This window comes from Sapajus apella, unplaced genomic scaffold (genome assembly GCF_009761245.1).
Source record: "Sapajus apella isolate SASKATOON/1434 unplaced genomic scaffold, GSC_monkey_1.0 scaffold114, whole genome shotgun sequence".
NCBI classification, from domain to species: Eukaryota; Metazoa; Chordata; class Mammalia; order Primates; family Cebidae; genus Sapajus; species Sapajus apella.
The window spans coordinates 4,778,576-4,793,880 of NW_022437054.1; the positions used below are offsets into that span (position 1 = coordinate 4,778,576).

Sequence of the window (15,305 nt, forward strand, 5' to 3'; positions counted from 1 at the left end):
TGTCTCAAAACAAAACAAAACAAAACAAAACAAAACAAAACAAAACAAAAAAGGTCCTGTAGGATTTGACAATTGGGATTCCTGACTTTTTTGAGGAAAGGATTAGTAACATGATGGAGGAAGAAGCCAGAATGAATCAGTGCAGGCAGAAATTACAGACTCGATGAATTATTATGTGAGTGTTTAGTGCCTGTCTTTCCTAATAGTACTTCATAAGGGCAGGGCTTTTTCCCTTTAGCATCCCTAGTTTCTGGTATGGTGCCTGGCATACAGTCAGCCCTTAAAAATATTCTTTGAATAGAGAGAGACGAAGAAGGAACTGAGGCTTTATGTGAGAGAGGAGGATGTAGATTTAAGAGACAGTTATGGTGTTAGTAAATAATTTAGGTTTTAGTAAATTATGTTTAGAGTTCTAATTTTGGATGCCTCTAGAACACTGATGGTATTCTCTGGGAGATTTTGTGAACTGAAGGCAACTGAGCTGGGCTAGAGGCTCATGCTGCAGTTTGGGGCTAGAAATCCCAGTCAATTGAGCTAGGAATTTGTGAGCTCCAACTCTGGAAACACATCTCGGTTTTTTCCCATCCTTGTTTTCATTTTCCTGAAGATCCTTGGGGTGGTCTTGGCTCTCTACTGCCACCTCCTATTGCTTCCAAACCTTTGAGGTCACAGTGAGCTATGATCATGCCACTGCACTCCACTCTGGGTGACAGAGTAACACCCTGTCTTAAAAAACAAAACAAAAAGGCTGAGTACGGTGGCTCATGCCTGTAATCCTGGCACTTTGGGAGGCCGAGGTGGAGGTCGCAGTGAGCTGAGATCATGCCACTGCACTCCATCGTGGGAGACAGAGTAAGACTCTGTCTCTAAAAAAAAAAATCAAAAAACAAAACAAAGCAATAAAACAAAAACCCCACAGACTCATCTTGTTGAACTTAAGAGAAGGTGATGGGAATAAAAAATTTGAAAATTGGCTGGGCATGATGGCTTCCACCTGTAATCCTAGCACTTTGGGAGGCCAAGGCAGGCAGATCACTGAAGGACAGGAGTTGGAGGGCAAGTTGGGCAGCATAGTGAGACCCTGTCTCTACAAGAAAATACAAAAATTATCTGGGCTTGGTGGCATGTGCCTGTAGTCCCGGCCACTGAGGAGGCTGAGGCAGGAGGATCTCTAGAGCCCTGGAGGTTGAGGCTGCAGTGAGCCATGATCATGCTACTGTATTCCAGTCTGGGCAATAGAGCAGGTCTCAAAAACAGACAAAAAACCCAAAAAGCAGACAAAATAATTTGAAAATGGAAAGACAAAAATACCTACTTCTAGAAATATAGTTAGCTGATCAGTTTTTTGGGTTGTTTTTTTTTTTTTTTTTTTTTTTTTGCTATAAGCTCTTACTCTATCACACAGCCTGGAGTGCAGTGGCATGATCTTGGCTCATTGCAACCTCTGTCTCCTCAGTTCAGGTGATTCTCCTGCCTCAGCCTCCCTACTAGCTGGGATTACAGACTCCTGCCACCATGCCCAGCTATTTTGGTGTTTTTAATAGCGACAAGGTTTCATCATGTTGGCAAGGCTGATCTTGAACCACTGACCTCAGGTGATCCACCCGCCTTGCCCTCCCAAAGTGCTGGGATTATAGACTTGAGCCCCCATGCCAGGCTTCACAGTTCCCCACCCTCCCCGACTCCCCTACTCAGATTCTCGCTCTGTCTCGAAGGTTGGAGTGTGCAGTGGTGCCATCTGGGCTCACTGCAACCTCCGCCTCCAGGGTTCTAGCAATTCTCCTACCTCAGCCTCCCGAATAGCTGGGATTATATGTCACCTACCACGCCCGGCTAATTTTTAATGTTTTTGTACATAGAGATGGCGTTTCACCATGTTAGCCAGGCTGGTTTCGAACTCCTGACCCCAGGTGATTCACCCACCTTGGCCTCCCAAAGTGCTGGGATTACAGGCATGAGCCACCACACCCCTGACCCTCAGTTTTATTAGGAAATTCTTTTCTTTTTCTTTTTTTTTGAGACGGAGTCTTGCTTGTTGCCCAGGCTGGAGTGTAGTGTCACAGTATCTGCTCACTGCAACCTCTGCCTCTCTGGTGTGATTCTCCTGCCTCAGTCTCCTAAGTAGCTGGGATTACAGGCGCCTGCCACGGCACCCAGCTAATTTTTGTATTTTCTAGTAGAGATGGGTTTTCACCATGTTGGTCAGGCCTGTCTTGAACTCCTTACCTCATGATCCTCTCACCTCTGCCTCCCAAAGTGCTGGGATTACAGGCATGAGCTACACTCGGCTTTTTTTTTTTTTTTTTTGAGACAGAGTCTCGCTTTGTCTCCCAGGCTGGAGTGCAGTGGCAGGATCTTAGCTCACTGCAACCTCCACCTCCTGGGTTCAAGCATTTCTCCTACCTCAGCCTCCCAAGTAGCTGGGATTACAGGCATGTGCCACCATGCCCGGCTAATTTTTTTGTATTTTTGTTAGAGACAGGGTTTGGCCATGTTGGCCAGGCTGGTCTCAAATCCCTGATCTTGTGATCTGCCCACCTCGGCCTCCCAAAGTGCTGGGATTACAGGCGTGAGCCACCATGCCCGGCCTTTTTTTAAAAAAAATTGAGATGGGTTCTCATTCTGTTGCCGAGGTTGGAGTGCAGCAGCAGGATCTCAGCTCAGCAACCTCTGCTGCCTGGGTTCATGTGATTCTTGTGCCTCAGCCTCCCGAGTAGCTGGGATTTCCAGGCGTGCACCACCATGCCTGGCTAATTTTTTTGTATTTTTAGTAGAGACGGGGTTTCGCCATGTTGGCCAGACTGGTCTTGAACTCCTGACCTCAGGTGATCTGCCCGTCTTGGCCTCTCAAAGTGCTGAGATTACAGGTGTGAGCCACCATGCCCAAATTCTTTTTTAAAAAATATTAAAGAATTTAACACAATTCTTTCTCTTTCTCTTTCTTTCTTTTCTTTTCTTTCTTTTTTTTTTTTTTGAGACAGTTTCACTCGGTCACCCAGGCTGGAGTGCAGTGGCGCCATATGTGCTCATTGCAATCTCCATCCCTCCGGTTCAAACGATTCTCATGCCTCTGCCTCCACGTAGCTGGGATGACAGGTGTGCACCACCACACTCAGTTTATATTTTTGCATTTTTAGCAAAGACTGGATTTCACCATGTTGCCCAGCCTGGTCTCAAATTCCTGATCTCAAGTCATCCGCGCGCCTTGACCTCCTAAAGTGCTGGGATTACAGGAGAGAGCCACGGCAACCAGCCAACACAATTCTTTAATGGAAATATTTTCATTTTTATCTAGAGAACTGTAGAGGGTGCTATTTCATTAGAAATAGTAGTCTGAACCGGCTTTAGCTAATTATAAGAATTCTCTGAAGCCAGAGCTTCACAGTAGTAAATTTTTCTTGTGTGAACTTTTTTTTTTACTATTTTGACTGAAATTAGAGTGACTGATGTTGCGTAATTGATATAGTTTATAATGAATGTTGATCTAATATAATTGATTATAACATTTTTCATTTTCTAGATTGATATAGTTGAAATTATGACTTGCCCTCTTCATACAATGGTTTGAATAATAAAGGTTTATTTTCCTGCCATCTACCTCCAACGCCCTTTCTCAAATTTAGTATTTGTAAGTCTTAATAGTTTAAAAATACAAGAATGTACATTTTATGTAGATCTGGTTCAGAAGATTATTATCTGTAGAAGAATGATTGTTAAACCAAAATGGTATTTAAAAACTTGGGGACAGACTTTAAAAATTGTTTTTAAGTTAGAAGTCTGGATTTTTTGAGTGATTAATTTATTATTCAGAAATATGTTCTATAAATTCCAAACTTAAACTGTTCCCAATTTTTTCTGGTTTGATAGTGATTTTAGAAAACTTAAGGTGGAGTTATTTGATCTTCTGAATTAAAGGATTGCTTTTGAAAACTGATTTTTAGTAACTTGGATTCAATTTCTCCTGTCCTGCAGAATTTTCAAATTATTTGAACTAGGTCAAGTTAGTCCAAGTGGTATATTTTGGAATAAAAGGTGATAAGTCAGCTAAATGTTTAAAAAAGTACAGAAAAGTTAGATAAGTATCTGTTTTTTTAAAATGCAAGTTTTTAAAAACCTTTAAAGTATTCTGACTCAAACCTTGCCAGGATTTTTTTTTTTTCTGAAACCATAGTTTAAACATTTATTATCAAGTTTTATACTGTAGTTCTTTAAAAAGTTAAGCAAGAATTTGTCCCTCTTGCTCCCAAAAGTGCAAGCATTTTCTGTTCTTGTGGGTTAAAATATTGCTGTTATTCAAGCTTTCTCATTAAATAAGTGTATCTGTTTTTGTTTTTAACTCTCAAGGCACCACCTTCCATGGTCAATAATGAACAACGCCAGCATGCAGAGCACATATTCTTATCATTTAGGAAATCAAAATCACCATTTGCAGTTTGCAAGCATATTTTGGGTAAGTATTCACTTAAAAAATATAAAGTATTTTGGCATAATCAGATCTAGGTTTGCTGTCTTAAACATATTTAAATTACTTTTTAAAAATCAGGTTTATACAGTTATAATTTTTAAATTAATAATCATTCTACTGGAGTGACTTTAAAGATATTCTGTAAAGCCAGGCAGGAAACTTTGTTTTCACATTGGATTTTTACCCCCCTAGATATAGTGTTCCATAATTTGTTTTATTATTGACCATAACATGAAGGCTGTTAATAGTAGAGAAAAAATTTAGTAATTTTTCAGTTATTTTCAAATGTCAATTATTACAGGATACGTAGTATAATATCTTTTAGCCCAGTGTTAGTTTTAAAATTAAGATTGTTTTTGGAGTTTTCTACATTTCCTTTTAGTTGTTTTCCGTAGGTTGTTTTTTTTTTTTAAACCATTTAGTTTGTACTCAGTTTGCTTAATGAATATTAGTCATGTCTGGGTAGGGTATTGCTGTATATATCCTAAAATAAAACACCAATTTTTACTTTTGTCAAATATGTTTTATAAGTATCTTCTGTCTGACATGTACAGAAAAGATTTCCTCTAAAACAGTTGCAAGAAATATAACTCTCTTATCCAAAGATGGCATTTTCTAAGAGTTATATATGATGTTGCCATCTGTCTCTTAGGTATTTTTCAATAACAGAGAGACTTCATTGGTTATTGTTGTTTTATAACCTGATTACTACTGGCTGATTTTTTTTTTTTTTTAGTGGGAGCCATCTTTTGTAAGGCTCTGGAAGGCTACTTGAGTCATCTTTGACCATAAAATTGGTTAGTTGAATATTAGGAACTAAAACATCTGAACTTTTTATTCTTGTGCTTTTAGTAAGGCTTATCAATAGCTACCAGTAGGCTAGTTTCCACATTGAAATAAACTACAACTAGAGTTATGTGTTAAAAGTGTTTTACATATAAGGGCTTATGAAACAGTTGTTTGATTGTAGTGGACAGAGTGATGCTGTAGCAACTATGACATCTAGGTGCCAGTGGTGCACCTTGAGGAAGTCACTTCACCTCTCTGGGCCTCTTTTGCATCTGCCTTATGGCAATAATGATACCGTTTGTCTTAATGGATTTGCTATCTTAAGTTGTTTTGTCAGGTAAAAATATAATTACTTTTCATTATGTAAAAGCACTATGTGAACAGTAAGGTAAAAGTCATGGCCATATACTTGATTTTAAACAGCTTTCAAAAAATGTAATCGGCTTAAATGCTGTGTTCTCTGTTTGCAAGGGACTAGCAGCAGTGGTGAAGGTGGCTCTGGTCTCAATCAGGAGTTAGGTCTTAGCAGAGGAACAGGTTCAACAACTACCTTTTAAATACTCCCTGAAGCCATTTTAATTAATGAATTCACTTATTTCAGTGGTCAGCTTTTATAGTTGGATGGATTAGTTTCTGGCACTAAGAAGATTTATCTTATACCTGTGCAGGATATTTCAGTCAATGTTAAATGAAGCAAAACTAAACAGCATAAAGAGTTTAAGGGGGCATTAACTCATCCTTACTGCCTTGAAATTGTTCAGGATTAATAGATTTAGAAAACCATCGTGTTAAACTATTAACCCAAAATATTTGAGTCTGGTTTTCATGGCATATGCCTTAATGACATTGACTAGGATTCCATCAGTGTTTCATCTGACTTTGTATTGGAATTCAGTGTCATTCTACACTAGTTGGGAAAATAGTTGATCTAAGTTATAAGTATTTTATTAGAGCGTATTTGTTTATACCACCTTCCTTTTTAGAATATGTAAATTTTATGAAGTATTGTTGCTTTGTTATGATTGAGCTTGTTTTAGAATACTTTTGTTTTCCTGATAAAATTTTTCAAAGAGTAGTATTGCTAGTTCCGGCCATGCTTTTCAAATCAGTTTGGGTTTTGAGACTTGACTATTTAAAAGGTGGAGTGCATGTATTACAAGCATAATCATTAATGTACTGCAAAGCCCTGTGTTACATTAATGTTTACATCTAAACTTCACAGAAAATCTTTTCACTCCTTATTCAGTTGCCACCAGCACAGAAGGGTAAATTCCTCTAAGAAGACTTCTCATACAAGTGGCAGTCAATCGCAGTTCAGAATTTTCACATTCTTGTTTAGGGATGATGTGATCATTTTTATAGAAGGTCTGGGTAGTATATTCCACTAAAGGGGAGACTTTCTCTTTGATGCTTCCCTTTTCTAGCCTCTTAAAATTCTTCCTTCTCAACTTCTGACTTCAGTTTTATATGTTACTAATTTTTCCTCATTTCTCTCTCTTATCCTTTTGTTTTTATTCTAGTTTTTATGTTCTTTGCTCTTTTCTGTGTGTGTGTGTGTGGTGGATCTATCTGTGCGTGCATGCGGCATGCTTGCACATTTTGTCAGAAGAGCACTTTTAGACTTCTTCAGAAGTCTTTGGCACTTAGGAATTTATATTTTTTTAGGGTCAGATGTTCCTTTAAAAAAACCAGTGAGTTCTATTCTTGCTAAAGAAATAATCAAGAACAGTGAAGAATTTGTTTACTTCTTCTGGAGCTAACTTTGTGGCATCCTTTTGCTCCTTTCTCAGGGAGAAATGGATTTCTTTGACTTCTGATTTCAGAAGTAGCCAAAACAAAATAATAAGCTACCAAAAAGTCAGTTAGACTAGTAAAGTTTTACATCTCTGGAAGATTGTTTCCTTAGTAGTGCTGTCAGTCATGGGGAATTAGTAAATCATCTTCCATCTGGACTTTTTGTCATTAGTGTGTGGACACAGAAGTTGGGTCAAAGAGCAGATTTTTGGAGCTTATATTGCCTGTGCTTTGGACAGAAATCTTTAAAGCCAGAGAGTTGATTGTAGTAGTTGTGTATCTGTAGCTTCACTACTGGGATTTTGTTTTCTTTTTTCAAAAACTTTTTGGTCAAAATGTGGTGCTTTTCCTCTATTATTAACTTTAACTTTTGTCTTCATGTTTCTGTCTAGTTTCAGATGGCTCACAAAATGCAAATGAATTTTATTTACATAATTATTATTCAAGAAAGTTACTGTGGTGGCAAATGAAAACATTCTGCTGAGGTCACCTAAAGTAATTTATTCTCTGGACAGTGTCCTAGTCAGTGGCAGATCTTCCTAAAAGTAGTTAGTTTAGAAATTCTAGATGAGGCTGGGAGCAGTGTTGCATGCCTGTAATCCCAACATAGGAGGCTGAAGCAGGAGAATTGCTTGAAGTGGGAGGTGAGGGTTTCGGTGAGTCGAAATTGTGCCATTGCACTCAGCCTGGGCAACAAGAGTGAAACTCCGTCTCAAAAAAAAAAGAAAAGAAAAAAAATTCTAGATGAATTGTGAGTTCCTGTAGTTCCAGACATCTTTATAACAAAGAGTAAAAATGAAACTCATATGTAATTTCATACTGGTAGGCTTCTAGAGTCCCTTCTAGCATCTCTTGCATACTTCTATGTATAAGTTAAATTTACGACAGCTAATAATGGTTTTTATGAGAAAGGGTAATTTATTAGCTTAAGAAAATTTCTTCTTTTAAATTAGGAATTTGGCCTTTTTTTTTTTTTAATTTCTCCGTTCTTAGAGTCAGCTTCTTACGGGAGTAGTCATTTAGAGATCTTCATTTAATACCACATGCAAAGGTGTCTAAGAAAGAGTTAAGAAACTTTTGTCTCTTGAAAGCTTCTCACACCTAACACCTACTCTCTCCAAAGGGCAGAAAAAGGCTTGTACATAAAAACAAATAGTTAGAAATAGGAATGTTTCAGTGATCATTAACATTGAAGGTGTTTATTTGCTCTTGTCTTCAGTGGCATGTGTGTTTCAGGGTAGATTAGTATTGCTCAAGGAACATTTACCAGCCATGTGACCTCAAATTTCCTGTCTCTTGCGGCATCGATTTCTTCAGCTCCTGTAAAATGCAGGAATTGATTTAGATGATCTTGAGTTCTATTTCTAAAATCCTGAGAGTCCCTGAGATTTTGCTTCCTTGTTGAAATCCATGGTTAAGGATTTCCGGTTTCTTGTCCTTAAAATTTTTACTATTGCAGTAGAAAATGAAGATAGGCAAACAAACATCATTTTCTTTAAGAAGAGGTTTATAATGAGAGATTATTGAAATTACCTTTATGAGACAGTACCATGTTTCTCTTTAGTTGATCTAAACAGATGAAGCTGGGTTTCTGTTCAAATCCTCTTTTTTTCTAATAGGTTCACATTTTTAGAAGCTATTGCTTTATTTTAATTATTTATTATATTTTAAATTTCTAAATTTGTATCAATTCTGATAATCATCTCAATTAGAGTTCATGTTAAGATAGCATAGAATCAAAACTTTAAAAAAAGGTTCAAATTGGTTTCTTAGTAGTTTTGATATGATCAGAACTCCTATGTAGTAGTCTAATGTGATAGAAATTTATATAGGGTATGCCTTTTCTCCTACATTTTTATAGCTAATGTGTCAAGAACACTTGTAAGATTTTTAAATGACCTGAGCTTGAATAGGAGAGAAAACAGTGTGCTTGACTATATATATCTTCATGCTCTTCTGATAAATTCTTGAAGATGTCAGTCTATGCCTAGAGTTAATTGCTCATGGCTTTGAGATATGCATGTCCAGTGATCTTGGCAAATAATCTGGAGTCTAATTGTGGACTTTTCATGGATTTCACATGATGGTTATTTTTTAGAGCTTCAGAAAATTTCTACTTTTTCTTGACTTCATTTTGACTGTTTCTCCCTGTTGATAATGCTGTTTGGAAACTGATTGTAGTATTGGTGAATAAAAGAAAAAATAGAAAATTAATATAAAAAAATGTTTAAAGTGTGTTAATTTTCTATTTTTTCTCCCCTGATTTAGATTTTAGATCAGATACTATAACTTGCTAGCTAAGGCTGGGTCTTCCTAAGTGTAGCTTTGGGATTTTACTCAGTTTGATCAGTACTGCAATCAGAATATTCACAAGCACTTCTCACCTTGTGTAAATGTGATGTATTTTGTTTGTTACATTTTGAGAAAGAAAACCTGAACATGATCATTTTTATTTCTGAACTTGCTATTAGAGATGGGTCATCCTGCTGAAAGCTTAATACTTATAATGGAAATATTTTAACAGCATGGCTCATCACAGATAGTAATGTTCAATGACTAGTTTATTAAAATACTTTTCAGATATGAAGCTCTATTTTGCACAGGGTGAGAATCTTAGGAAATTTTCTGATTGCTTTATATTTTTATTTTTATTTTTTTTAAAGCTGTGTTATTTTTTAGTTCTTCATGCTTTGGAAGTAACAGTTGAAGAGAGGTGAGGAAAGTTTGTGAAAATTGTGATCGGTGATTAGCTGCCACCTGCCTGAGGTGTCTTCTGAGAGGAACTAACCTCTTTGTGGTGCTAGAGCAAGGTCACTGGATTAAAAAAAGAACAGGTAACCATCTTATTCCTTGTCTGAAAAGTTCTGTTTTAAAATTAATAAATGCAAAATGTTCAAGGTAAAATGAACTATTGTTTAAAGAAAGTTTTTAATTTTCTCCTCAGAAACTAGTAAAGTGGACTATGTCCTTTTTCAAGCTGCCACTGCCATAATGGAAGCAGTTGTCCGAGAGTGGATTCTCTTGGAAAAAGGTAGCATCGAGTCTCTGCGAACATTCCTTTTAACCTATGTCTTACAAAGGCCCAAGTAAGTACATGGAGGGGTACTGCTGAAATACTTTTGCTGAGCTTCTGTATCTCTTTAGAGTTGTTTTTGGTTTGCATTTTAAAAACTTTTGGCTGGGAATAGTGGTTCAGAACTGTAATCTCAGCATTTTGGGAGGCCAAGAGGGAGGATCTCCTTGAGCCCAAGAGTTTGAGATCAGTCTGGGCAACATAGTGAGACTCCATCTCTACAAAGTCCAAAAAAAGAAAAAAGTTTAAAAAAGCTATAGATGTTTAAGGTTAAGTTCTATGTGTGGCTCCTATTTTAAACACTTGACATAATTGTAGGTAGCTTTAGTGCTTAATGAAATACCTTTTAGTTAAGCTTATGATACTATGTTTTGTTTCTTTGAAAAGGTTGTACTGGAAATTATGTTTTGTTGTTGAGTTCTGAAGAATTTAGTTATAAATAAAAGCTGACCTTAGACTTAGATGAAGAGCCTTTATATTTACTTGTTCTTTTGATGCTTAGTAGGGGTGATTATTTCTTTTAATGTGTTTTAAATTAAAAATGGTTTTAATGTAACACAGGTGAGTATCCTAAAACAGGGAGCGGGAGGATGCTAAGTACCACTAACAAATCAAATGTTACATATGTATGTACATAGAAATGTGCATAGAGGGCTGAGTACAGTGGCTGTGATCCCAGCACTTTGGGAGGCCAAAATAGGCGGATCACCAGGTCAAGAGATTGAGACCAGCCTGGCCAATATGGTGAAACCCTGTTTCTATGGAAAATACAAAAATTAGCTGGGTATGGTGGTGCGCACCTGAGGTCCCAGCCACTTGGGAGGCTGAGGCAGGAGCATCGTTTGAACCTGGGAGGCAGAGGTTTCAGTGAGCCAAGATTGTACCACTGCACTCCTGTCTGTTGACAGAGTGAGACTCCGTCTTGAAAAAGCAATGTGCATGGGAAAGGTTCTGTAAGAAGTTTCAAAATCTTTAAGTAGCTTCCATTGAAAATAGAACCAGTTTTGAGGAATGGGGTGAAAGTAAATTTTCTTTTTACATTATACATATCTGTATTGCTTAAACATTTTACAAAATTTTGTACATTTATTTCTTGAGTGATTTTTTTTTTTTTTTTTTTTTTTTTTAAATATGAGGGCGATGCGTTGGCTCTTGCCTATAATTCCAGGACTTTGGGAGGCTGAGGCGGGTGAATCATTTGAGGTCAAGGGTTCAAGACCAGCCTGGCCATGTGGTAAAACCCCATCTCTACTAAAAATACAAAAATTGGCCAGGTGTGGTAGTGCATGCCTGTAGTCCAGCTACTTGGGAGGCTGAAGCAGGAGAATCACTTGAACCTGGGAGGTGGAGGTTGCAGTAGGTGACAGAGTGGGACTTTGTCTCAAAAAAAAAAAAAAAAAAAGAAAGGAAAACTATCAGCTACATAACTTTTGGGGAGAAATTGATTTACTATTTACCTTTTTTCATTAAGTTCCCCAAAGACCATGTATTATTTTAAGAATAGACAAACGCGCTTGTGTGTTTACTGTTTGTGCAATTGATACTGTAGATGTTCATTTCCAGAGTCATTGAAGAAAAAATTTTGTTATGTAATCAGAAATATGCGTGCTTAGGAATGGTGATTAATGGCAATAAGTATATAATACAATTTTAATTTTAGAGCATATTGTCATGCATTTTTTTCTGTTGACTGTATCCTGCCAGTCTTAGTTAATAATATATATATATTTTTTTGAGATGGAGCTTCGCTCTTGTTACCCAGGCTGGAGTGCAATGGCGCGATCTTGGCTCACCACAACCTCCACCTCCTGGGTTCAGGCAATTCTCCTGCCTCAGCCTCCTGAGTAGCTGGGATTACAGGCACGTGCCACCATGCCCAGCTAATTTTTTGTATTTTTAGTAGAGACGGGGTTTCACCATGTTGACCAGGATGGTCTCGATCTCTTGACCTCGTGATCCACCCACCTCGGCCTCCCGAAGTGCTGGGATTACAGGCGTGAGCCACTGCGCTCGGCAGTTAATAATATTTAATAATATCTGACATGACTTCAGCACTTTGTTAACTGCCAACTGCCTTACATACAAAAAAAAATGCAGGAGAGAACGAAGCAAGGTTTCTGTAGCCTATTAACATTGCAGGTTTAGCGGATGATGTGTCCTGTAGATAAGTGGATATACATGTTTGTGAGGAGGGCATGGCTAGTTTTTTTCCCGGTTATTCTTAGAATAATGAGGACTTGTCCCTGGCTTGAAACCTTTCTTTTCTCTGTCATGCTGGATTGATTGATTTTTGTTTGGTGGGTCCATTTGGATGTGATACTAGTTTGTCTTTTTGTTGTTTTTATTTGACTATAGTTGCTAGATCTGACAGGGCTGTTTTTCTTTTGACCCCTCTGTACCTAAAGAAAGCTAAGTAGAGGTGAGTAGAGGTCTTGACAATATCAGCAAATGTTTATTCCGTTATTTTGTTCATTGTTTTGCATACAGTGTAACTCAGACACATCAAAATTTGTATTATCAATTGCAACCATGGAAGAGGTCTGTGTTTTGTTGAATTCTACTAAAATGATACTTGTTTTGATATTTTTCTTTACCCTACTAAAATATTTTGAAATCAATTATGATAGTAAACTTATTGTTGAACACAAGTTGAGAAACTTTCACATTTATTTATATTTACGTAATAAAGAAAATAAGCCTTAGGTTCTCTGTGTTTATAGGAGTTTATATGTGGGAAGGTTAAAAAAATTATTTTTGGACTCTAAGCATAAAATGTTAGTTTTCTGAAGAGCAATCTATTTATGTGACCTTGGGAAAGTCACATAAAGCCTTCTCTTTAATATTCTGTTTTAGCTGTAGAATAGGGACTCATGGTTGCAGTATCCATCTCATAAGGTTGGTGTTAGGATTACATGAGACAGTTCTGCACAGTGCCTGGGGGGCAGTAAAAGCTCTGGCTGCTGCAGCAGTCATCATCTGGACCAGCTTTCCTTAAAGAGTCAGGGCCAGCAGGGGAGCTTCTGGCCAACTAGACAGGTTTTCTTTTCTGGGGCTGCTTAATTATCCCCAACCTGAGAACCACTGAACTCGAGACTGTGGTAGACTTAAATGTGTAACAGATTTTCATTATGTATATGTGTATGGTCTCTTGTATTATCCAAAATAATCTCATTCTTTTTTTTTTCCTTTTAATTTTTTTTAACTGAGACAGGGTCTTGCTGTGTTGCCCAGGCTGGTCTTGAACTCCTGAGCTCAAGCAATTCTCCTGCCTCATTCTCCCAAAGTGCTGGGATTACAGGAATGAGCCACCATGCCTGGCCCAAAATAATCTCATTTTAAAAATCATTTTGATTAATTTAGAAGCTAAGTTAATTAGCTTGATTGTAGAGTTGATTGTAGGGTTCCACATTGAAATAGCTTATATATGTGTATATATATATAAGCCTCTGCCTCCCAGGTTCAAGCGATTCTCCTGCCTCAGCCTCCTGAGTAGCTGAGAATACAGGCACTTACCACCACGCCCAGCTAATTTTTGTATTTTTGGTAGAGATGGGATTTCACCATGTTGGTCAAGCTGGTTTTGACCTCCTGACCTTGTAATATGCCCGCCCCAGCCTCCCAAAGTGCTGGGATTACAGGAAACTTTTTTTTTAAGAGACAGAGTCTCACTGTGTTGCCCAGGCTGGAGAGCAATGGTAAACTTTGAGCAAAGTTGAAAGAATTGTCTGATGAAGACATACAACCCTTTTTCCAGTAGAGGCTCAGTTAACATTTTGTCACATTTGATTTCTTTCTTATGTATATATGCATTTTTTTACCCCTAACTATCTGAGAGTGCCACAGACATAATGATACTTTAGCCTTAAAGTCCTTGAACATGTCTCTTCTGAAAGTGTAGTCTCAATACTCCTGAGGTAATTGGTACATTTATATGAGCTAATAATTCTGATTCCATATTCTGAGTTTCCCAATTGCCTGCATAATATTTATATCCTTTTTCCTTTTTGTAGTTTTTTTTTTTTTTTTTGTATTGCAGTCCGTCACTTCAGATCTATTAATATTTGCTTTATTTAGGTACAGTAGGTTATTTGTTTTAATCCAGGTGAGCCAGAGATTATATTGTATTTATTTGTCATGTCTCTTTTAATCTAGAATTATTGTGTGCTGTTTTTTGCCTTTAATGACACAGATATTTGTATCTTGTAGAATGCCCTACAGTGTGGATTAGAGTCAAGTTAAATGTTTTTGGCATACTGTATAGGTAGAATACTATAGGCTATGTAGTAGACAATTACTTAAATAATGTTGTGTGCTTCCAATTACATGCACAGAATTTTTTTCTTTTTTCTTCCTCTTAACTGAAATAAAATTTGTATAGAGTGAAATGCACAATGCCCTTTATTAAAGAGCCAAGTGTAGCATAGTGGTCAAGAAAGGGATTTGCACCCCACTTCTGCCACTTAACTTTGCAACATTGGGCAGATTACTTCTTTGTGCCTTAATTTTCTGATTTGATTTTTAAATGGAGTGAATAATAGTAGTATTATTATAAGGATTAGCTGTGTTAATATTTGTGAAATTAGTTCATATAAATTCTTGCATATCATAAGCATTCAGTAAATGGTAGCTATTTTTTATTCTAATAGTTTCTAATTCTTGCCAATAGAGATATTTAAAACTAGCTTTGTGTACATTTGTAGTCAGCTTTATGTACGTTTTCTAGTAGAAGTTGGTGCCTATGAAACTATTCTGTACCCCTAAAAGGACAAAAATTCCCTTTGACCAACTAATATTCTTACGCCTAGTAGGATCTCTGCGTTTATTTGCTTAATGAATGAAAGATGACTGGTTCAAGTCTATATTTTGAAGGAATGTTTTTTCACTTTAGTCTTGACAATAGGTAGACATGTTTATTCATCTGTATAAATATCTAATAAAGGCTTATTCTGTCGCAGGCAGTGTGCTTTGCGTATTCTAGTGTGCTTAGAATGGGTGGCTGATCTGGGAGCCAGTGAACAGTGGTAGCAGATATGTCATGTCATGTGAGGGTGCTGTGGGAACCCTTAGTAATAACTTTCTGGAGAAAGTGACATCACAATCTTGGTAGAGGGAATAGAAGTTCAGAGGCCTGAAACTGCAAGAGTGTTCAGTGAGGAACTGAAAGGTCGATGTATCTGCAGTTGT

At 37.2% G+C, this 15,305-nt stretch overlaps 1 protein-coding gene across 4 annotated transcripts in view; it reads left to right on the forward strand.

Moving 5' to 3' along the window:
* Positions 1–15,305, forward strand: part of XPO4 (exportin 4) — a 116,137-nt gene that overhangs the window by 24,018 nt on the left and 76,814 nt on the right. For 2 of the 4 annotated variants that reach the window (XR_004263410.1, XM_032260119.1), the window contains exons 2-3: positions 4,345–4,450; positions 9,993–10,134. Coding sequence is in view for 3 of the 4 variants with exons in the window: in XM_032260119.1 (XP_032116010.1) it covers positions 4,345–4,450; positions 9,993–10,134 (248 nt within the window). In the remaining variant the exon portion in view is untranslated. Of the gene's footprint in view, positions 1–4,344; positions 4,451–9,711; positions 9,883–9,992; positions 10,135–15,305 lie in introns of all 4 variants that reach the window. The other 2 variants (XM_032260120.1, XM_032260121.1) reach the window with 2 other exon arrangements.